The sequence below is a fragment of the Asparagus officinalis genome, chromosome 8 (assembly GCF_001876935.1).
Source record: "Asparagus officinalis chromosome 8, Aspof.V1, whole genome shotgun sequence".
NCBI classification, from domain to species: domain Eukaryota; kingdom Viridiplantae; phylum Streptophyta; class Magnoliopsida; order Asparagales; family Asparagaceae; genus Asparagus; species Asparagus officinalis.
Window position 1 is genome coordinate 130,259,350 of NC_033801.1, and position 22,541 is coordinate 130,281,890.

Here is a 22,541-nt window from a genome sequence, read left to right on the forward strand (position 1 = left end):
ACAGAAAGCTACAATCGAGGGACGCCCCTATGGACCATGAAGAAATCGAGAGGTAGAATTCATCCCTACAGTCGAAACACAAGTGGCTACGCTCCAAAAGTCGAAGCACCGCAATCATTGCATCCTCAGCAATCAACACAGTCCCATGTTTGAGATGATTGATCTTGATGGCTGCGACAACAACATGACTAACATTATATTAGCAACTATTAGAGATGCCGATGAGCAGTGTAATAATTTTAGAAAAGCAGGAAGATCTAGAGAACTGTGGACAAATATTCGACATGCTGAGAAGAGCATGGTTAAAAGCCATGCAAAGAGGTCTTAGTGGAGATCGTGATCCGCGGTTGATAGAGCGTTATTGGGGTGTCTCAAGTGTCACAAATAGCCTTCTCTACTGGTCATTGGTGTCATCCATATATAAAGATAAGGGCAGAACACAGTTCAAATCACTGCAGCTCCAGCAGCTTTGATAGAGCGTTATTGGGGTGTCTCAAGTGTCACAAATAGCCTTCTCTACTGGTCTTTGGTGTCATTCATATATAAAGATAAGGGCAGAACACAGTTTAAATCACTGCAACTCCAGCAGCTCTATACCGCTGCCCAACGCAGCTCCAATCGCTATCTGACGCAGCTCCAATCGCTAAGTTTAAATCTAACACACCATTGGGCATAGGGGAAATTATCTAATCTAGGAGCAATATTGATGGCATAACCTAAACCATGCATATCCATAATATAAAAGGCAAGCAAGATACAAATAAAGCTCAAAATTAGATTAGCACAATAAGCTAACTTGGATCTTTAACTCAAGGCGATTAGACCTTAAATCAAAGAAGCGGATTATGGGGGCAGTTATGTTAGACCCTAGAGGGGGGGTGATTAGGGTCTTATGCTAATCTAATCCGATTAAATGCCAATTAAAAACTAATTAACAAGTTATCCTAGCAAGTATGAAATATCACAAGATATATGAGCTAGGATAATCAATGTAAACAAAGAGATATATCCTATATGATAAAATATATGCAAGGATATATAAACAACACAAGGGTAAATAATCTAAACAAGATAGTGGATGATATAGATAATGAGCTAATGACAATGGCGATATAAGATATGAACATAAATATGAATGAACGCCAAAGCACACTCAAACAAGCAATATGATCACGGAGTTCGGACCTTCCGTCCTACGTCTCCGCTCCCCACTCCCGGGGAGAAATCCACTAACACAATCCGGTTTGGAAGCCGGAACTTCTTCTACACACTCGGTTTTCTAGCTAACCGAAAACTCTACAACTCACACTCTTGCAATCACACTCTACACCCACTAAGTGTTGGACCTAGCCGTGTCTCCCTCAAGTGCTCGGTTACAACCTCTCCCTAGGCACGTCAACCGACGCCACTCCTCTTGGGACGATCCCCGACTCTCACCACACACTCCTCACTCGGTGTACAAGTGTATTACAAAGTGATTCTCACAATAAGCACAAATATGACAAATGATTGTTCTCAAAACAAGGTGAGAACTCAATTAAGCTCACTCTCAATGTCACAAACCCACAACCCTAAATTATACTATGAATGTAAATACAATAAGCTCAAAAGGTTGTGTGTGAACAAAGAGATATAAATCAAAACTAAACTCAATGTAGTTCTAGCTTAATAACAATGATAATCAAATATATAAAAAAGCTAGAAATAGAGTTTAGAAAACTTCTCAATATATCAAGAGTTGGAGGGAGAATAGTTGAATGCCCAAACACCAATAGATGATCTCCTCAAGCTCTTGTAGAATTGAATCACAAAAACAAACTCTCAATTTGCTTAAAAGCTTTTTAAACACACTTAAACCAAACTAAAACCCTTGTTAAAAACTTTATTAAACTTGATTAAAAACTCTCTTAGTTAACTTGAAAAGACATCAGCAATGGGGTATATATACCCACTCAAAGCTCAGCCAAAAACCCCAAAACGAAATGACCAAAAACCCCAGCAAACAGCTCAGAGAAAGAGCCGTTAAAAAGCAACGGCTATATTGTCGGTCGACCGAAAATCCCGTCGGTCGACCGATGAGAGCAAAACCACGAAGAAAACTTTCTGGATCATCGTCGGTCGACCGGTGTGGTCGACCGATGGAGCATTCTTAGAGATTGTATAGACAATATTCAGAGAGTTAAAAGAATCCTAAGCCACTGCAGCACTTCACTACACATTCAAGGCTTATAGGATCAATTGTGTTCTTGCTTCAAAAAGGATTTCTCTCGGGTTTGAGAGGGTTGATCTCTTGGTTTAGAGATTGGGTGGCAATTGGCATGGTCTTGTCAATTGGTGTTGCAATTTGCATGGTCTTGCAAATTGGTCAGGTTTGCTTTTGATTTTGTAAGGTTTCAAAATCATAGTGGAAATCTCAAGCGGGATTTGCTTGGGGACTGGATGTACACCGGGTTGGTGGAACCAGTATAAAACTTTGTGTTTGTGATTGTGAATTTCTGAGATTGCCATTTTTCTTTGCAATTTATAATCTACTTTGCATATATTTTAAAAGAACACTATTCACCCCTCTTCTAGTGTTCTAGTGTATCTATTTCAGATCCTACATTTGGTATCAGAGCAAGGTGAAAGATGGCATCGTCAAATACATCACAATTCAAGGAAGGTTACTCTACAAATCGTCCTCCAATGTTCGATGGTTCGAACTACAACTATTGGAAGTGCAGAATGAAGATTTACCTTCAATCAATTGGCTACGAACTTTGGAACGTCGTGGAAACAAAATATGAGAAGCCAACAACTCCTTTTGCAGAATGGACTACTTCTCAAAGAAATAATGCAAATTTGGATTCAAAAGCAATGAATGCATTATTTTGTGCACTTGACAAGAATGAGTTCAATAGGGTGTCAACGGCCACATCTGCATACGATATTTGGCATACACTTGAGGTAACTCATGAAGGTACAAATAAAGTTAAAGAATCTAAAATATCTGTTCTTGTGCACAGGTTTGAGTTATTCAAAATGAAAGAACAAAAAGAGGAATCCACTCACATGTGCTTCATGGCACAAGAAGATGAGGTATGCAATAATGAAGAATTATTAGATGCTTTCAATGAATTATATGAAACATTTTTGAGATTAAAGGCTTCACATAATTTTCTTAAAGGTGAAAATAAAAGATTACTTGAAGAAATTTCTGATTTTAATTCTTCTACTATTTCTAATTCTCAAGTAATTGAATTGAAAGAGGAAAATAAATCCTTGCTTAAAGAAAATCATATTTTGACTAATGAGAATGTTTATCTAAAATCAGAATGCAATGATTTAAAAATCCGCATTAATGTTTTAGATAAAGATATTTCTTCTATTAAATTAAAATATGATGATATATGTTTGAATGTTAGTAAATTCAATAAAAGTAAAGAGAATTTGAATAATTTGCTCTCATTTCAAAAATCTTCAAACAATCATTTTGGCATTGGATTTGTTCCTAAGTATTTTATAAAGAATGATTATGTTTTGAAGAATAATAATAAGAATATTCATGCTAAACAAAATAAGTATATATGGATTCCTAAGAATTTGAATATTCATGATAGGAATTATTATATTTCATCTTATATTTATGAAGTTTGCAATTCAAAGAATTACACTTATGTTAACAAATGGAAACCAAATTCCAAGTGGATTTGGATTCCTAAGGGCTAATCCTAATGATATAATATAAAAGGGTACCAAAGTGCTTGATATTTTTATTAAGGTACCCAAGAAAAGAAATTTTTAATTAGAATTATGTTTATTTCTTTTTGCTAATGACAAAGGGGGAGTTATATAGAAAATTTTAATGCTTTGATGCAGGGGGAGTAAAAGATTTTATTTAATGATTTCATGCAGGGGGATTAAAATTTTTATATCTTAATAACATATATTTGTCATCATCAAAAAGGGGGAGAATGTTAGGAATCTTGACCCCAAGATTAGTTTGTTTTGATGATAACAAATATTATATGTTGTGTGTATTATGTGCTAACATTTGTTTTGCAGTATCAGAGCTATATCAACAATTATATTCAAAGAGATACTCAAGACATAGATGAGTTCAAGGCAAAATGAAGCAAAGAAGAAGATATACTTTATTGTCAAAATGTAATTTTATATTTTCTTTGCTTAGAAATTTGTACAAGCCTTGATCACTCACACACATGCACACACATAGTGTTAGAACACACTAACACATGCTTAGTGTGTTGGTTAACAATAGAAATCCCCTATGTTAGCCATTAGAGTTTATAGATATTAAGTGAGTCTTAAAACATTTTATTTACACCCCTTATAAATTAGAATCTGGAAAAACTCAAAAGACCAAAGTTGTAGGTCTCTTCAAGAGCTTTCCAACAAATCTTAAATCACCTCATTCCGATATCGGATGAGAACGTTATAGTCAAAATACTAAACAGAAAAATTCCAGAATCTGAGTTTACAGTGTAGTCGACTACTATGCCTTGTAGTCGACTACTGAGCAATTTTCTGACTTCACAGAGTCTGTTTAGACTCAGTGTAGTCGACTACTATGACTTGTAGTCGACTACAGAAGCAGTTTTTCCAGATTTCAGTTTTAAAATAAGTGACTGTTTATAGCCGTTTTGTGGACGTTAATTGGGTTTAAAATTATGTCATTTCAGAGGCTATAAATAGGTTTAAACATCAGAAAACAACAACTAAGTTTTACACTTGCAAGATCAAACATTTTGTGCATATTCACTCTCTAATTTTCCAGATTTTCATGCTAAGTGTTTAGAAAAAGAGAGTTTCTGATATTGCCTTGGTTTCAATCATTCTTAGAGATTGTATAGACAATATTCAGAGAGTTAAAAGAATCCTAAGCCACTGCAGCACTTCACTACACATTCAAGGCTTATAGGATCAATTGTGTTCTTGCTTCAAAAAGGATTTCTCTCGGGTTTGAGAGGGTTGATCTCTTGGTTTAGAGATTGGGTGGCAATTGGCATGGTCTTGTCAATTGGTGTTGCAATTTGCATGGTCTTGCAAATTGGTCAGGTTTGCTTTTGATTTTGTAAGGTTTCAAAATCATAGTGGAAATCTCAAGCGGGATTTGCTTGGGGACTGGATGTACACCGGGTTGGTGGAACCAGTATAAAACTTTGTGTTTGTGATTGTGAATTTCTGAGATTGCCATTTTTCTTTGCAATTTATAATCTACTTTGCATATATTTTAAAAGAACACTATTCACCCCTCTTCTAGTGTTCTAGTGTATCTATTTCAGATCCTACATTTGGTATCAGAGCAAGGTGAAAGATGGCATCGTCAAATACATCACAATTCAAGGAAGGTTACTCTACAAATCGTCCTCCAATGTTCGATGGTTCGAACTACAACTATTGGAAGTGCAGAATGAAGATTTACCTTCAATCAATTGGCTACGAACTTTGGAACGTCGTGGAAACAAAATATGAGAAGCCAACAACTCCTTTTGCAGAATGGACTACTTCTCAAAGAAATAATGCAAATTTGGATTCAAAAGCAATGAATGCATTATTTTGTGCACTTGACAAGAATGAGTTCAATAGGGTGTCAACGGCCACATCTGCATACGATATTTGGCATACACTTGAGGTAACTCATGAAGGTACAAATAAAGTTAAAGAATCTAAAATATCTGTTCTTGTGCACAGGTTTGAGTTATTCAAAATGAAAGAACAAAAAGAGGAATCCACTCACATGTGCTTCATGGCACAAGAAGATGAGGTATGCAATAATGAAGAATTATTAGATGCTTTCAATGAATTATATGAAACATTTTTGAGATTAAAGGCTTCACATAATTTTCTTAAAGGTGAAAATAAAAGATTACTTGAAGAAATTTCTGATTTTAATTCTTCTACTATTTCTAATTCTCAAGTAATTGAATTGAAAGAGGAAAATAAATCCTTGCTTAAAGAAAATCATATTTTGACTAATGAGAATGTTTATCTAAAATCAGAATGCAATGATTTAAAAATTCGCATTAATGTTTTAGATAAAGATATTTCTTCTATTAAATTAAAATATGATGATATATGTTTGAATGTTAGTAAATTCAATAAAAGTAAAGAGAATTTGAATAATTTGCTCTCATTTCAAAAATCTTCAAACAATCATTTTGGCATTGGATTTGTTCCTAAGTATTTTACAAAGAATGATTATGTTTTGAAGAATAATAATAAGAATATTCATGCTAAACAAAATAAGTATATATGGATTCCTAAGAATTTGAATATTCATGATAGGAATGATTATATTTCATCTTATATGTATGAAGTTTGCAATTCAAAGAATTACACTTTGTTAATAAATGGAAACCAAATTCTAAGTGGATTTGGATTCCTAAGGGCTAATCCTAATGATATAATATAAAAGGGTACCAAAGTGCTTAATATTTTTATTAAGGTACCCAGGAGTACCAAAGTGCTTGATATTTTTATTAAGGTACCCAAGAAAAGAAAATTTTAATTAGAATTATGTTTATTTCTTTTTGCTAATGACTAATAGAAAATTTTAAATTTTTTACTAATGCTTTGATGCAGGGGGAGTAAAAGATTTTATTTAATGATTTTATGCAGGGGGTTAAAAATTTTATATCTTAATAACATATATTTGTCATCATCAAAAAGGGGGAGAATGTTAGGAATCTTGACCCCAAGATTAGTTTATTTTGATGATAACAAATATTATATATTGTGTGTATTATGTGTTAACATTTGTTTTGCAGTATCAGAGCTATATCAATAATTATATTCAAAGAGATACTCAAGACATAGATGGGTTCAAGGCAAAATGTTCAAGGCAAAATAAAGCAAAGAAGAAGATATACTTTATTGTCAAAATGTAATTTTATATTTTCTTTGCTTAGAAATTTGTACAAGCCTTGATCACTCACACACATGCATACACATAGTGTTAGAACACACTAACACATGCTTAGTGTGTTGGTTAACAATAGAAATCCCCAATGTTAGCCATTAGAGTTTATAGATATTAAGTGAGTCTTAAAACATTTTATTTATACCCCTTAGAAATTAGAATCTGGAAAAACTCAAAAGACCAAAGTTGTAGGTCTCTTCAAGAGCTTTCCAACAAATCTTAAATCACCTCATTTCGATATCGGATGAGAAAGTTACAGTCAAAATACTAAACAGAAAAATTCCAGAATCTGAGTTTACAGTGTAGTCGACTACTATGCCTTGTAGTCGACTACTGAGCAATTTTCTGACTTCACAGAGTCTGTTTAGACTCAGTGTAGTCGACTACTATGACTTGTAGTCGACTACAGATACAGTTTTTTTCAGATTTCAGGTTTTAAATAAGTGACTGTTTATAGCCGTTTTATGGACGTTAATTGGGTTTAAAATTATGTCATTTCAGAGGCTATAAATAGGTTTAAACATCAGAAAACAACAACTAAGTTTTGCACTTGCAAGATCAAACATTTTGTGCATATTCACTCTCTAATTTTCCAGATTTTCATGCTAAGTGTTTAGAAAAAGAGAGTTTCTGATATTGCCTTGGTTTCAATCATTCTTAGAGATTGTATAGGCAATATTCAGAGAGTTAAAAGAATCCTAAGCCACTGCAGCACTTCACTACACATTCAAGGCTTATAGGATCAGTTGTGTTCTTGCTTCAAAAAGGATTTCTCTCGGGTTTGAGAGGGTTGATCTCTTGGTTTAGAGATTGGGTAGCAATTGGCATGGTCTTGTCAATTGGTGTTGCAATTTGCATGGTCTTGCAAATTGGTCAGGTTTGCTTTTGATTTTGTAAGGTTTCAAAATCATAGTGGAAATCTCAAGCGGGATTTGCTTGGGGACTGGATGTACACCGGGGAGGTGGAACCAGTATACATGCTTGTGTTTGTGATGTTCACTCTCTGAGATTGCCATTCTTTCTTTGTAATTTATAATCTACTTTGCAAACTCACCCTCTAGTGTTTAAGTGTAAAGCTTCCGCAGATTTTTATAAGAGCGCACTCTATTCTTAAGGGTCACGATCCTACACTTGGTATACATAAGCAAAACAGGACCCTACTTTTGGTATCAGAGCAAGGTGAAAGATGACATCAACAAATACATCACAATTCAAAGAGGGATATTCCACACAGCGACCACCTCTATTCGATGGCACGAACTACAACTATTGGAAGTGCCGAATGAAGATTTACCTTCAATCAATTGGCTACGAACTTTGGAACGTCGTGGAAACAAAATATGAGAAGCCAACAACTCCTTTTGCAGAGCGACTAGATTGAGGGGCGGATATAATAAGTTCATGGATTCAAGGTATCTAAACCAGATTCATGTCCACCAAGAACCAGTCCTGTCCAATCATAAACTGGGGGTTCCAGTTCAAACCTCACGATCAGTGAGTAATTCACCTCGAATCTTTATAATAGATTTGAGAGAGTTCATATCGAGAGAAAGACCGATGCAACAAATTATTCGTTCATTCCAATGTGAACGACTGATCCCTACGGTCATATGCGGCCAAACCATTGGTGTTCGACCAATTAACGGACGTTGCTTTGTCTAACCAACGACGACGTTCGCACAGGAAGAATTCTCCAGAGACCAAATATCCTGAGGTCACTATCAATGTGATCGGCAGAGGGAAAGCCTCAGGTCCTAGTTCCGATGACTCTGAGACAAGTCGTTCGCCGACCGTCAGATAAATCGCTAACAAGTTTGAAGGAGTTTACTGACGCACTCGGACACGAACAGGAGCCATTCTCCCTGTCAACTATCGGAGGTTAGCCAGAGGAACCAATTCCGATAATGAACACTCAGCCATCGCGGAGTCTCAATCGTCAAGTTCCTTTGTTGAACGTGAAAGCTCCGCCTATATGACATAAAGCCATGAAGATCTCGCGAAGAGACTTGATGAGCAGGAGGCCATGTTCAAATCTCAGCAAGAGGCCATCAATGAACTCATGGCCCTGTTGACTCAAATTGTCACAGACAAGGCCAAATCTCAGAAGACAGATTCGCCACCTAGGCAAGAACTCTCCCGGAGAGGAAAGACGTCTTCGTCCCGACCTCACACAGGCAAAGGGAAGGGAAAAATGGTTGATGACACGGCTTCAGACCAAGAAGCCCACAACCTGGAATCTTCCTCTGATGAAGGAAGAGAGACTGAGAACGAGTATAATCTCCAGTCTGCCAAAATAGAAGAATTGGAAGCCCACCTCAATGCCATGGCCAACATAAGCGAGCTCCAAGACGAGGGAGTTGTCAGACCTTATCCTGCCGAATGGGATGCAGCCCCTTATCCTCCAAAATTTGAAGTCCCGACGCTACAAACTTTTGACGGCACGGGATCACCGAACCAACATATTTATCATTTCAAGTCACAGACTGGGAATGTAATATCAAACGATGTCATACTTCCTCGATTGTTCATTGGCACCCTTAAGGGAGTTGCCTTTGAATGGTTTAGGAAACTACATGCCGGATGTATCCAAAGGTGGGTAGATTTAGAGAGACTCTTCCTGTCAAGATTTTTTGAAGAGGATACAGAAGTCTCCATCCATACCCTTCTCGCCACTAAGCAGAAGAAGAGGGAGTCCGTCAAAGCCTTTGTCAAGAGGTTCCGAACCATGGCTCTCCGGTGTTCGTCAGGTATGATACAAGCTACCTTAGTAGAGACCCGTCGACACAACTTGCAGACCGACCTCCTAGCCCGAATCGGAGTTGCAGAATGTCGTTCTTGGAGACAACTAATCTCTCAAGGCGAACATGCTCAAAAGATTATTGCCAGGATCAAAGCTGAAGAACAAAGTAGGCAGGATCAACCTGAGTAATCAGACCAAGCCCAACCTTCTCCTGAGCAATCGAACCAAGCCCAATCTCCTCAGTCAGAAGGGGAAGATACTACGGCCGCTGATGTCAATCCTTTTCAGTAGGATTGCGGGTCCAATAACTATCACGTTAACGGTTACCTCTGATAGTCAAACTCGTTAGATAATGGCTCACTAGGCGATGTGTCATGTCTATCCCTTTCTCCCCTTGCACTTGTTCAAGACTGGGGGTTGGTTTATTGGTAGTTCATTGGATTTTGTGAAATAAATTTTCTGAGTTGTTATGTTTAATAGAATACCTCTGTCAACCATAAAATCTACCAGAACTATCATCAACTTGTCAATCCGCTTCCATAGGATGGCAGGCCCACAAAACTATCACGTTAACATTTACCTCTGATAGTCCATCAACTTGTCAATCCACTTCAATAGGATGACAGGTTCACTAAAACTATCACGTTAATGATCACCTCTGATAGTCTGTTTTCTCCAAATTCCTCCATCAATCCTCTTCAGGTAGGATGACGGGTCTATCAAAACTATCACGTTAATGATTACCTCTGATAGTCCATTCCCTCCAAATTCTCTTGTCAATCCTCTTCAAGTAGAATGGCGGGTCCACAAAAAACTATCACGTTAACAGTTACCTCTGATAGTCAAACTCATCAGATAATGGCCTATCAGGTGATGTGCCTCTATTTCGACTTCATGGATAGTGCCTCACTAGGTGATGTGCCTTGTCTACCTCATTTTCTTCTCCTACTAAGTCTTAATCAAGACTGGGGGTTGGTTACTTGGAATCCATTGGATTAAGAGTAACGAATCTTTCACATCGTCGAGTTAACATTACACTTCTGACGATCATTATCCCCACAGAGTATGCATTCAACTTGCATCACTCCCAATTTATCACGTTAACAATACACCTCTGACAATCAACCTATCAATCCTCGTTAACACTACACCTCTGACAAAATCCACTTATCGACTCTCTTCAATAGAGCGATAGGTCCATAAAATACTGTTATGTTAACATAACACCTCTAACAGTCAACCCCCCTAATGAACTTATTAATCCTTTTTTTTAACAAGAATAATAAGTTTTCATTATAAAATCCCCAGCGGATTAAAGATTTTCTGGAATTATCCTAGTGATAATAAAGAAAATTTTTGAATTTCACTTTAGGTGAAAATTCATGCCAAGTTAATACTATACCTCTGGCACTTCCAACTTTCTTTCGGTGTTTCAAGCCACACAGGAAGAAACGACACCAAAATCCATACCTTTCACGTATGGGGGACTTTATCTCGATCCCTAATTAGAGATAAGTCTGCATCTAACACATGTTGCCGGGTAGCCTATTCCCGCAATAATAGCAAAGCCTACGTATTCAACATCGTAGCACCAAAATCCATGCCTTACACGTATAGGGAATTTTATCCCGAATCCTAAGTAGGGATAAGTCAATGCCTAACACGCGTTGCCGGTTAGTCTTTCACCGAATCCTAAGTAGGGATAAGTCAATGCCTAACACGCGTTGCCGGTTAGTCTTTCACCGTAAAAAAGGACAAAAGTCTACGTATTCAACATCGTAGCAGGTTGTTATTAATAACGCCGAAATTCATGCCTTACACGCATGAGGGACGTTATCTCGATCTCTAATTAGAGATAAGTCTACGCCTAACATGCGTTGCCGGTTAGTCTTTTTCCATAAAAAAATGACAAAGTCTATGTATTCAAAATCATAGCATCGAGTCTAAGAGAGTTCATTCTTTTAGCACAACATTACATGTGGAACGGATTCAAATAATTCACATGCTAGCCCGACTAAAACGGTAGTCGGTAAAGGCTTATCAAATCCGTTGATGGCTGAAAATAATTCACATGCTAGCCCGACTAAAACGGTAGTCGGTAAAGGCTTATCAAATCCGTTGATGGCTGATGGTTTGCCAAAAATCCTAAGCATGTTCGTAGGTCCATTAGCTTGATGGATGTGAGCCGAGACTTGAAACAGATGAGCTAAAGACAAGTTTCAAAGACTTAGTCAAAAATGCACGGAAGCCACTTCCATGTCTCAAGTCAAAACGCCAAGGTCAGACCCGCGTTACAAAAATTATGACGCCGAGGTCACACCCGGGTTTCAAATTCAAAACGCCGAAGTCAGCCCCGCGTCTCAAATTCAAACACCCGGGTTTCAAATTCAAAACGCCGAAGTCAGCCCCGCGTCTCAAATTCAAAACGTAGGGGTCCACCCCCGCATTCCAGAAGCAGGATTATGACGCATACCTTCACAAAGGTCCTACGTGGCAAATCCCTTCAACCAAGATGCATTCAAAGCGAGTGCAGAGAATAACTCCTTTACGACAAGGAATCAACAGCTCCAGGATCAGAGTTGAGATCCAAAGTATTCCGAAAATTCATCCCAGTCAACCGTGAACTTTCGAAAACTTTGGAGGGGGTTCTGTAGGCTGTCTAAAAATCACAATAGATAGCTTATCCCCCACCAAACACCGATGATGGAAGTTACAATCTGACGACTCTCATATTCTCAAGGAGCTAAGACGAAGATTACAAGACAATGATCTTTGCAACGCTATGACAAAAGAGATTACTTGTTGATAATCTCTCCAAAGCAAGACGCGGAACTCATCACCGCACTCTAAGACCAAAACGCGGAGGTCCTCCCCGTGTGTCAACAGTAAAACGTGAGGGTCGAACCCGCGTTACAACATTAAAACGCTGGAGTCGGACCCGCGTTACAACACCAAAACGCGGAGGTCCTCCCCGTGTGTCAACAGTAAAACACGAGGGTCGAACCCGCGTTACAATATTAAAACGCTGGAGTCGGACCCGCGTTACAACACCAAAACGCTGGAGTCGGACCCGCGTTACAACATTAAAACGCTGGGGTCGGACCCGCGTTTTTCAACACCTAGCGAGTACCCAACTCTGCGTCTCAATTCTAAAATGCGGAGTTAGGGTCTCGAACGCCGACGTGGGCGTTTGACTCGTTCAAACACGAGCTGAACGGTTGCAGGAACCGTTTTCCCTCCACGATTTGAGGGATTTCCGCCCCACTATGGAGAGAATTAAGGGGGCGGTTACACCCCTTAATCCCCTATAAAAGCGAGTAAACTCAACTAAGTTCGAGGGCTGGCATTTTCGGATCTGAGACTGGGCAGCGAGGAGGGAATTTCTTGGCAGCAGGAAGAGGAGATCTTTTGGCTTGGCAACAAGGGGGAGATCGATGTTCATCCTCAGCAACGATCGACCACCGAAGCTTTCTTCTAGCCTTGGCTTATTAACCGATCTTCGGTTCAAATCAACTCTTTCACAGAGTTATCAACTCATCAAGAGTTTCAAACTTGCCACGCAAGTTCTCCACAACGTCGAATCGTGAGGAGAAGACATCGTTCCAGTGAATCAAGACGTGCGGATCGTCAACGGAGAGCAAACTCGACGCGAGCATTCGAGGGAGGCACTCCATCGCCACCGAAAAGAACCCAGTTTTAAACAAAGGGAAGAACCAAATTTGTTCTCCTCTCTTTTGTAATCGAATTGTAACCGGAATCAAAGGAATACAAGTCAAATTTCTTTTGTTCTTTTCACTGCAATTTTTCCTACAAACAATGACTGACAAGAAAAGATCAATTTTATAAAATATAGTCTTTAAAATACAAGTGACTAACAACTCTGTATATTTAGAGATTGTTAATTAAAAATTTTGTTGATGCTCAATATCAAACAACCAAATTAATCCAGGAGAGGACGCTTGCGGGGTGATGAATGATGATGGAGGGCCCGCTCCCTTCTTCGATTTTATGCCTAGTTCTTGAACGATGGTTTGATGTCCACACTACAAAGACAAGAAGAACCCGTGAGAGGGCAGGGACCGGTTCCCTCGTGATTCCTCCGATAGTCAAGTTAGTTGATGAACTTAAGCTATAGCGGAGCTTAGAACTGTGTGTTCTTATGTTATGTGCATTGGAGATGATCATCTCTCAGGTTTAGGTCAGGAGGAAGATTTTAGATTGCTCCGAGAGTTTTCTTTTGCTTACCTCTTTCTGATGGTGAACAGCCTCCATATATAGAGTGGATGTCCATGGAAGATTGGTTATTTCGGCCATGCAGAATGGCGGTGATAAAGTATGAGCTGGAAAGTGAGTCGTCCCTCGCTTTACAGGTGTCGGCTGACGACTGGAGGGGAAGTTATTTCAGCATGGAAGATGATGTCTCCGCGATATCCGGGAAGTGACTTGTGAGTGTGGCAGAAGTCACGTGGGCATACTGAGTCATCTCTCTTTTTACAGATGTCGGCTGGCGACTGGAAGGGGAGTTACTTTATTATGAGAGAGAGTATCTCCGTATTTTTTGGGAAGTGATTGAATTGACAAGTCATTGAGATTTATTAGGCCAAAATCTGGATAAGGCTTGTTCAGAGTGGATTGGGATGTCAACATATGTTCTGGGGGAGAGACTTGAGGCCGGGGTCGAGTCTTCAATTTAGTCGACAGCAGTGAATGTCCCTTAAGTTATTTCTGAGAAATATTCAGTGATTGGTCGAGTGCCCTAAATAAGGTCGTCCTTGAAGATAGGGTCGACCGGTACCGCCTTTCGCTTTGACTTAGGAGTGTCGGTCTGTCCGACTGGTTAAAATATCGTCTCATCTCAGCTAATAACCATCTCTTGAGTTGATATGGAGATGTCGACTTGTCGAGAGATCAGGATCTCTCGTACCGGCTAGTATCGCCTCTTGTGTCGACACCATAGTGCCGACTTGATGAGTCGGTAGGGCCGAGACCTCTACAATTGTGCCTTGAGTTTATCCTTTGATAAAGGGCCAAGAGCTTGAAATTCGACTGAGGAGTCGTTGTGCCTTGGGTTTACCCTGAAGAGGTACCAGGAGCTTGAAATTTGACTGAGGAGTCGTTGGGAGTCGTTGTGCCTTGGGTTTACCCTAAAGAGGTACCAGAAGCTTAAAATTCGACTGAGGAGTCGTTGTGCCTTGGCTTTACCCTGAAGAGGTACCACGATCTTAAAATTCGACCGAGGAGTCGAATGCCTAGGACTCTTGAGAGTTGACTGGGGCTTTCCTTTCCCCATGGTCGAGAGAAGACTGTGGGAGTCGGCCAGATGGTTGAGGTTATTTTTCTAGGACTCTTATTGTATCATTTTGCAAATATCTGTATCTTGGGTGAGTGAACACCATAACAAATTTATTCTTATTCTTTTAATATAAATGGTACTATTAACCGGTGATTAGTGATAACTAAATAAACAAGACTCTAGTCTCGTGTATTTTAAAGATTATATTTTGTGAAATTGATATTTTTTAAGGAAACATGATGATATGATAAAAAAGATATTGATCTTGCTAACTAATTCACAAAAAATATTGATTTCGCTAATGATAATTTTTTTAAAAAAAGGTATTTTATTTATAAAGATTTTCCCAATTTCATTTTATACCAACGTTACAGATTCCAAAGCCTAGCGTTCATCGTGTAGCTAGAGACAAACAATTAGCCTAGGGTTAAGGTCACTACAAATTTATCAAAAACATTACGGGGGGGAAAGGTCAAAGCAACAAAAGGAAAATAAAACAAAAGAAAGCAGAGTACGGTATCAGAGAGGGCGTGAGTGAGTGATCGCTTTTGCTTTTTCCCCCTTTTCTTTTTTTGTCTTCATTTTAAATCCTCACTTTTAATCTCCATTTTTCCTCACTGCCTCCAAAGGCATCATGGACAAGTTATAATTACGGTAGCTGCCACTGGCATCCGCTGCCATGGCTACTCACCACCTCGCTCTCACGTGCAATAGCGGTTCCACGCCCTCCCCGAATCCTTCACCCGGCTCTGCCGCTTCCTGCTCCGCGATCGCCTCCGCAGCTTGGAATCGGCTCCCGCCACCTCCACACTCACTACGCAACTCCACATCCACCATCTCCTCCTCCATCAAATCCATCTTCTTCAGCAAGCAGCAAGCTTCCTCCTTTTCCTCTTCTTCGCTTCAGCCCGAGCTCCGCCGATGCAAGTCTTTCTCCGTTGGTGGCGGACCTCGAATCTCGACCTCGTTCGAGCCCCAGCGGAGGTCCTGCGACGCCCGCGGCCACAGCTCTCTCTGGTCCCTCTTCAACCGGGACGACAGCAGCACGGCCATAAGATTCGAGGCTGTCAGAGATGAGATCGCCGTCGTGGATGCCGGTCATTGGCAGAGAAATTTGACAATGTGGGGTTCTGAGTGCGGCGATGAAGGAGCACATAGATCTCGAATCTCAGCAAAGAAGCCAACTTTTTGGCTCGCTGCTTCCGTTCTTGAGCAAGAAGCTTCAGAAATGGCGGAGGAAGCAGAAGACGAAGAAGACGAAGAAGCAGGGGGAGGACAATGACAAGGCTAACCCTAAATCCTCCAGAAGGTTCCGTGAGACTCAGTCGGAGATCGCCGTCGACGCTTTCGGCCGGCGATCGTGCGATCTGGCGCCAAGATTCTCCCTGGATGCTGGCCGGATCTCGTTGGACGATCCAAGGTACTCCTTTGATGAACCTAGGGTTTCTTGGGACGGTTACTTGCTCGGCCGATCCGTACACCCTCGGCTTGCTCCAATGCTCGCCGTCGTCGAGGACGTCCCGACTCCCGTGATCCATCGATCGGACGGTCAGATCCCGGTCGAAGAGGATCTAACGGTCCCCGGCGGCTCTCAGCAGACGAAGGAATACTACAACGATACTTCATCTAGAAGCCGGAGGCGGAGCTTGGACAGATCGAATTCAGTCAAAAGATTGAGCGTGGAGATGAACGAGGCAAAGCCTGTGTCCAATGCAAAGGTCTCACCTGCTGGCAACACTGAGTTCTTCAGAGATTGGAGCTCCAATTCTACGAGAGAGAATCGGTCTGAGAGCTTTGGGTCCGCTTCAATAGAGGACTCACACAAGCTTCATCCAAGTAAGAAGGCAAAAAGATGGAGCATTTGGGGATTTATACACCGATGGAGTAGTAGCAGGGGAGGAGACAATGTTGTTGATACATCGTTTTCCGAGTCTTGGCCGGAGTTGAGATTTAATGGAAAGGTTTCAAGGAGTAATAGCAATGTGAGCTCGAGGAGTTCCATTTATGGCAATGTCGGGTTCAGGAGCACGAAGCAGAACGGGTTGGAGACGAATGGGACCGGGAAGAAGAAGAGGGACGAGTTTGTGTTGGAGAGGAATCGAAGTGCAAGATTTTCTCCAGGACATGTCGATAATGGGATGTTAAGGTTTTACTTGACGCCGATGAGAGGTAGCCGAAGGGGATTGGGGATGAATAGGCCCAATAATAGTTATCATTCCTTTACGAGGAGTGTGCTTGGACTGTACTAAGCCTGAAATTGGCTTCTTACTCAGGTTCCTGTTCTACCTAGATGTAATTTGATAATCCTTTGGTTGTTCTTTTATGGATAGAGTGGTATAAACTTAACATTGGATACTGGTTGGTTAATCCAAAGTATTGCCTTATTTTGGCGGTCTTTTTTCTTCTTTTCCTTGCATTGCCGTCTACAAATCATATGTTAGAAAATAGTATGAAGAGGAATTCTTATGATTTTCTCGCACTGGCAAGAGTTGCTGGTCAAAAGTTCTTTACAAATGCTATGGTGCAGATATTTTCATCTATATTCATTGCAGAAGTTTAGTTCGTTATTTGCTTATTGCTGACCTCCACAGATATGCCTGGTGAGTGTATCACCACCAATGTTTGTAAAAAGACTTTGTTTTGATTGTGATTGTTGTTGTTACAAAATTCTTGTCGTCAAGATCGTGGTTGTTGTTGTTACAAAATTCTTGTTGTCAAGATCGTGGTGGTTGTTACAAAATTCTTGTTGTCAAGATCTTGAATATAGGTCCGTGGGGGCAAATGTTGATTTCAAAAGCCCTGCAGACAGTAATAATAGGAAACTGTTTATCGCTGAAATGGTTAAAGTTCTGTATTATGTTAAGGATTATGCTGTAAATGGTTAAAATTTTGACACCCAGCAGTTTGTATGTATTTTTCTTTTAGGTTTTGCATTCTGTTGGGACGCAGTGCTACCATCATACCCACTAATGGACTAATATGACTTATGTTTATTTCAAGTGACTTGGTTCATACTTGGTAATATACTGACCTACCTGTTAAGAACTAGTGGCACATTCACACGTTCACAGTTTTTGGACGAGTAAAAGCAGAGTTTGCACTGAAACAGTCAGTTCCTAGTTTCAGGTAAGTGGTCTGCTTACTTGTCATTCTCTACATGTACTAAACTTCTGACATGCTTTCTGAAGCAAAGTATTGTTTTTATGCTCGGTGCTTTCTGGCTTTTCCTTTTTTTTTTTCAAGATAGAGTTCACATTTCATCAGCCTCAATAGGAGATTCAAATTTTGGCTTTAGAGCCTACAGGTCATCGGCATGAGACTGGAGCAAAGCCTGTAAAGCTTCTCAGACCCCCACTAGCGCTACACCTCGGCCCCATTATGTATTCTTTTCCTAGCCATTCAATCCATTCGGTCATTTTCTGCAATGGGCAATCACTGGCTTCTGACCGATGCTCTCTCCCTTGCTAAAGAAAGCAAGTAATTAGTTTTGTACTATCCAGATATAGAAGTGAACAGTTCACAAAGAGAGAAGGAAAGCAAGTAATTAGTTTTATCTTACAACTGAAGGAAGTTTTATGTCCGGCTGATTGGGTCTTATTCAGGAATTCCACGGTGAAAACACTGCAGTCACCACTTTCTTCCCAAGTTGGCATCATCTGTTAGCTAAACTAAATCACCTGAAGAGATGGCTTCTCATGGTAAGTTTCTTCTCTATTGGATGATGTGATCATTTTACATAACCTGGATACTTGGCATGTTGTTTTGATGTAATATTTATGGCTATCTGGTATTTAGGCAAACGGTCTTTTCCTTTTTCTCTTCTTTTCTTTGTTTGTTTTGTTTGTTTGCTTATTTCTTTTTTATAACTTCAAGATAGTGTTGTTATGAGTTATGATTGAAGAACTAAAATTAGAAGAATTATCTTTTCTTTAAAACCTCATCAGGTGTACATGTTGCACATAAATCTTATATCAATCATGGCAATTATCCGACTGCACTCGTTGGCAATTAGAAGAATCCAACATGCATATTCAACTTGTATGTCTTATTAGAGGAACTATCTTGTACTAGGAAACATAATTAAAATTGTTCTGCTTTTGTATATTCTCCTTGTCTGGTAAATAGTGCATGGTTTATTCACTCCACTTTTTACAGGAATCCAATGTCAACTTGTCATTCGAGACAAATGAGAACTTACATGATGTGGTTCGTGCAGATAACTGATTCCTAGAAGAATAAATTCTACCTATTTTCAATTGTGAGAATCCTTCTCTTTTGTACCTTTCTTGGATCTACAACAAGTGTTGTTTTGATGACTCCCAATAAGAATTCATGCCTTACTTATCAAATGGAACTCTCATACCTCTTAAGAACATTCTTGGAATATTATATCTTTCTTATTATTTCAAAATGCTGTAAATAAACCTAGATTGAAGCAGTACTAAGGAAAATACTAAGCTGAATCATCTCTCAGATAAAGCCCAGTGGAGCGACAATAATACATCATTTCTGATTCCTGACTCCTTAAGCAGCCAAAGTTAACCGTGACTTGCATGTATTTGGTATAAATCATGATATATTTATGTTATTGGATAACTATACTTTCCCACCATATAATTTCTCATGTTTTACCTGACTATCAGGCAGTGTTTATATTACAATTCACAGCCTAGTATCTAATGTGAACATCCTGTCGTCAAGCAAATTAATGAGGATTTTACTAGACAGAAGTAGAACCGAATATTTCTGTTTCCTATTAAGAATCCTTGTTATTTTTCCAGTTTATTTTTATTATAAATGATAATGCTGATTGTGCAAGGAAATATTATTGATCTATGTTCATACGTCGTTCTTGTCTGGTTAACAATACATTGTTTAATGATCTCCCTTTACTTTTTACATGAATCTAACGTCCGCTTGTCAATTCAGATCATTAAAGCCTTACTTGATATGGTTGGTGCAGATGGTTGTATATTCATGTGTGATGCTATCCTCAAAACAGAATTCACATGCTCTCAACTGTAAGAATCCTTCACTTACCGAACTTTGTTGGATCTATAACAAGCTTTCTTTTTCCCTGATTTCTTCCAAGTAATGTTCATGACTTAATTTATACATGAACCCTGAAGACGCCTTAGAAGTATGAATCAGATTTTTCGGAGTTTTTCTGTAAACAGTCAATTATGTAATGATTATTGATTCCTTAAGCACCCAAAGTAAACCTACAGCAACATATACCGAAAATTAAGCAGGTGGATGTTTTGAACAAGCACCTCTACTGGTTGTGGCAATGCCAGCGTCATTCAGCTCAGCAGCTATAATAGGCCATAGTTTCTGCTTGTGTGCCTCAGTAGTTTCTGCTTGTGTGCCTCAGATGCGCAATCCATGTCATGAAAGAGTTCAAAATGGTATCACAGATTAAAGTTATTCTATGGGACAAATTCCGAGCCTGACGAATTTATGATGCAAGTATTTTAGTCCACTGAATCAATAGAAACCCAATGACACCAGATATTTCTTATTATTTCAGAACATTGTTGCTAACTTAGTATTCATGCTGAGCAAGGGGTTACTATGTACTGCTCTCAGTTGGGGTTGAAAAGATCCATTAAGGTTGGAAAGACCCAATCTACTTGGTTGAATTGACTCGTAAGGATCAATCCTATTTGATTCATGAGTCCAAGTATATTTAATCAGTCAATCTTACCCCCTTTCCAATGTCGTACTAAATCTCAGCTTGTGCCTTTTTCTAAACCAAATCCATACTTAACCTAATGGATTGGGTCTCTACACTAATGGATGCTTGTGCTTTCAAGACTTAAAAAGTAGCCAGTTAATACTGGCTTAGCTCTTGTTTCTGTCATAAGTCTGGATAGGCGCAGCTACACGATGCAAAGTTTGAAGTTTGATTAATTGGTTTTATCCCACCAGGAGTTTCCTTTGTATTCTTGAATTTTGCCTGAACAGAACAGTAGCAGCAATACCCGCGTCTGTAGTCCTGGGTTAATGTTGTTTTGGTCAAGCCAGCTCGCTTCTGGGCGTGCAGACAAAATATGTAGGCTTAAGCAAGAAATTTCATAGGTATTAGCATCCAACATCTAATCCTTAATGTATCAGTTCGTTGCCTGACATCGAACCTTTCTGGTGGTAGTTATTGCAGGACACTGCTCCTAAATATGCAGGATTTATTCCAGGTATATTTGATAAACGTTGCGGTAAGCTCATGTAACTTCAAATTATTTTGTTTTGTCTTTGCATAGCAGCAGCGACTACAAGTGATAATTTTACTGTTCTTCGCTTGGGCAGCACCATCGTCCATGTGACCATTGGAGATCATCTTTCTTCTCTCTTTTTGCTGCGAAGTTGGATATGGTTGCCCCCGCGTAAAAAAAAAAAGATGCAGTTTAAAGAGAGACTATTTTCTTCAACTGTCGGGCACGAAGATCAGACTATTAATGCACAGTTCTCTTCTCCAAGGTGGAAAAATATCGAGCAGGGTCCCTCAGCTTTGAGATCATGATTGATAGAATCGGATGATGGCTTGCACAAGGGGCATTTAGCAGAGGTGACATCTTAATGAATATGTCATGTTGATAATTTGATCTCACATTCCACAGAATAATTGAACGATATGCTAAGCAGAAATTATTGCACATAATTTTGGTTAATTACAGTGCTACTTAGGGGTGCATACAGTTTGGATACGGCTAGGACATGGTACTTATCATATTTATATTCGTTTACCAATTACGGATACGGATATGGATATGCTTCGGTAAGGAAAATTCATATCTATATCCGCTAAAATTGGATACAGATGCGGATATGCGTGTAATAAAATAAATGAATATGCATGCGGATAAAAAACAAATATATGATAAAACTAAATAATATTGAATATATATAGTCACATGATACATGAGAGTTCATTAACATGTTCAACTTAGGAAAGACCACCCCTCCCATGCAAATGCGCTTAATAGCGCCCACATTGAGATATTTCTACGCTACACGTTACACCACGTTAACCCATCTCCATGTGATGCATGTTACCCGAAACTGAGATGAAACCGTGGCCCCTGATCTTGGATCTCAGAGGGAGGGTCATCCCCCGGAATCTGAGGGAATCAGATCTCAGTGATCAGCTCCGATATTTTCCCACCCTCTTCAGACGACAAAATTCTTGAGCCCCCCTTCTCTCTCTCTCTCTCTTTTTATCTTTTGTCGCCGTCGTCGTCTCCGTCTCCCCACGTCCCTCTCATTCTCCCTCGATCGTCCGCTCAAAAATATCTCTCTTTAATTTTCTTCAGCTTCCTCTAGCTAGTCACGTGACGCCTTTTCGTGGGTCTCGTGACGCCCGGGGAAGGGCCGCGGCTTTTTATAAATAAATATATATCCTCAACCCCTCCGTTGAAGGAAATCCGGGTCCATTCGTTTCTTCAATCTCGAGGTTCCCAGCTCTTGGTCACAAATTTCCTCCTTCGCGATCCAGCATTTTCCTTGAAAACTTATTAACCGTTCGACTTACACATATTAATTCAGGGGCCACTTCGGCTCGATTAATGGCGCACAGGAAACGAACGCGG

General features: G+C 39.6%; 1 protein-coding gene and 1 long non-coding RNA gene across 6 annotated transcripts; both read left to right on the top strand.

The window, feature by feature from the left end:
• LOC109822228 (UPF0503 protein At3g09070, chloroplastic-like) lies at positions 16,008-17,339 on the top strand. The gene has a single exon (XM_020388394.1). The coding sequence runs from the start codon at positions 16,098-16,100 to the stop codon at positions 17,202-17,204; it is 1,107 nt and encodes a 368-aa protein (XP_020243983.1). The 5' UTR covers positions 16,008-16,097; the 3' UTR covers positions 17,205-17,339.
• On the top strand, positions 18,314-22,531 carry LOC109822862. 5 transcript variants are annotated; one of them, XR_002242290.1, is made up of 6 exons: positions 18,314-18,653; positions 19,111-19,213; positions 19,885-19,976; positions 21,107-21,170; positions 21,262-21,520; positions 22,498-22,531. It is a non-coding gene; the product is annotated as an uncharacterized LOC109822862 (long non-coding RNA). The 5 variants fall into 5 exon arrangements; XR_002242291.1 differs by having other exon boundaries at positions 19,919-19,976; XR_002242289.1 differs by lacking the exon at positions 19,111-19,213.

Coding starts and splice junctions, on each gene's coding strand:
- LOC109822228 (XM_020388394.1), top strand. CDS start 16,098: ATGAAGGAGCACATAGATCTCGAATCTCAGCAAAGAAGCCAACTTTTT.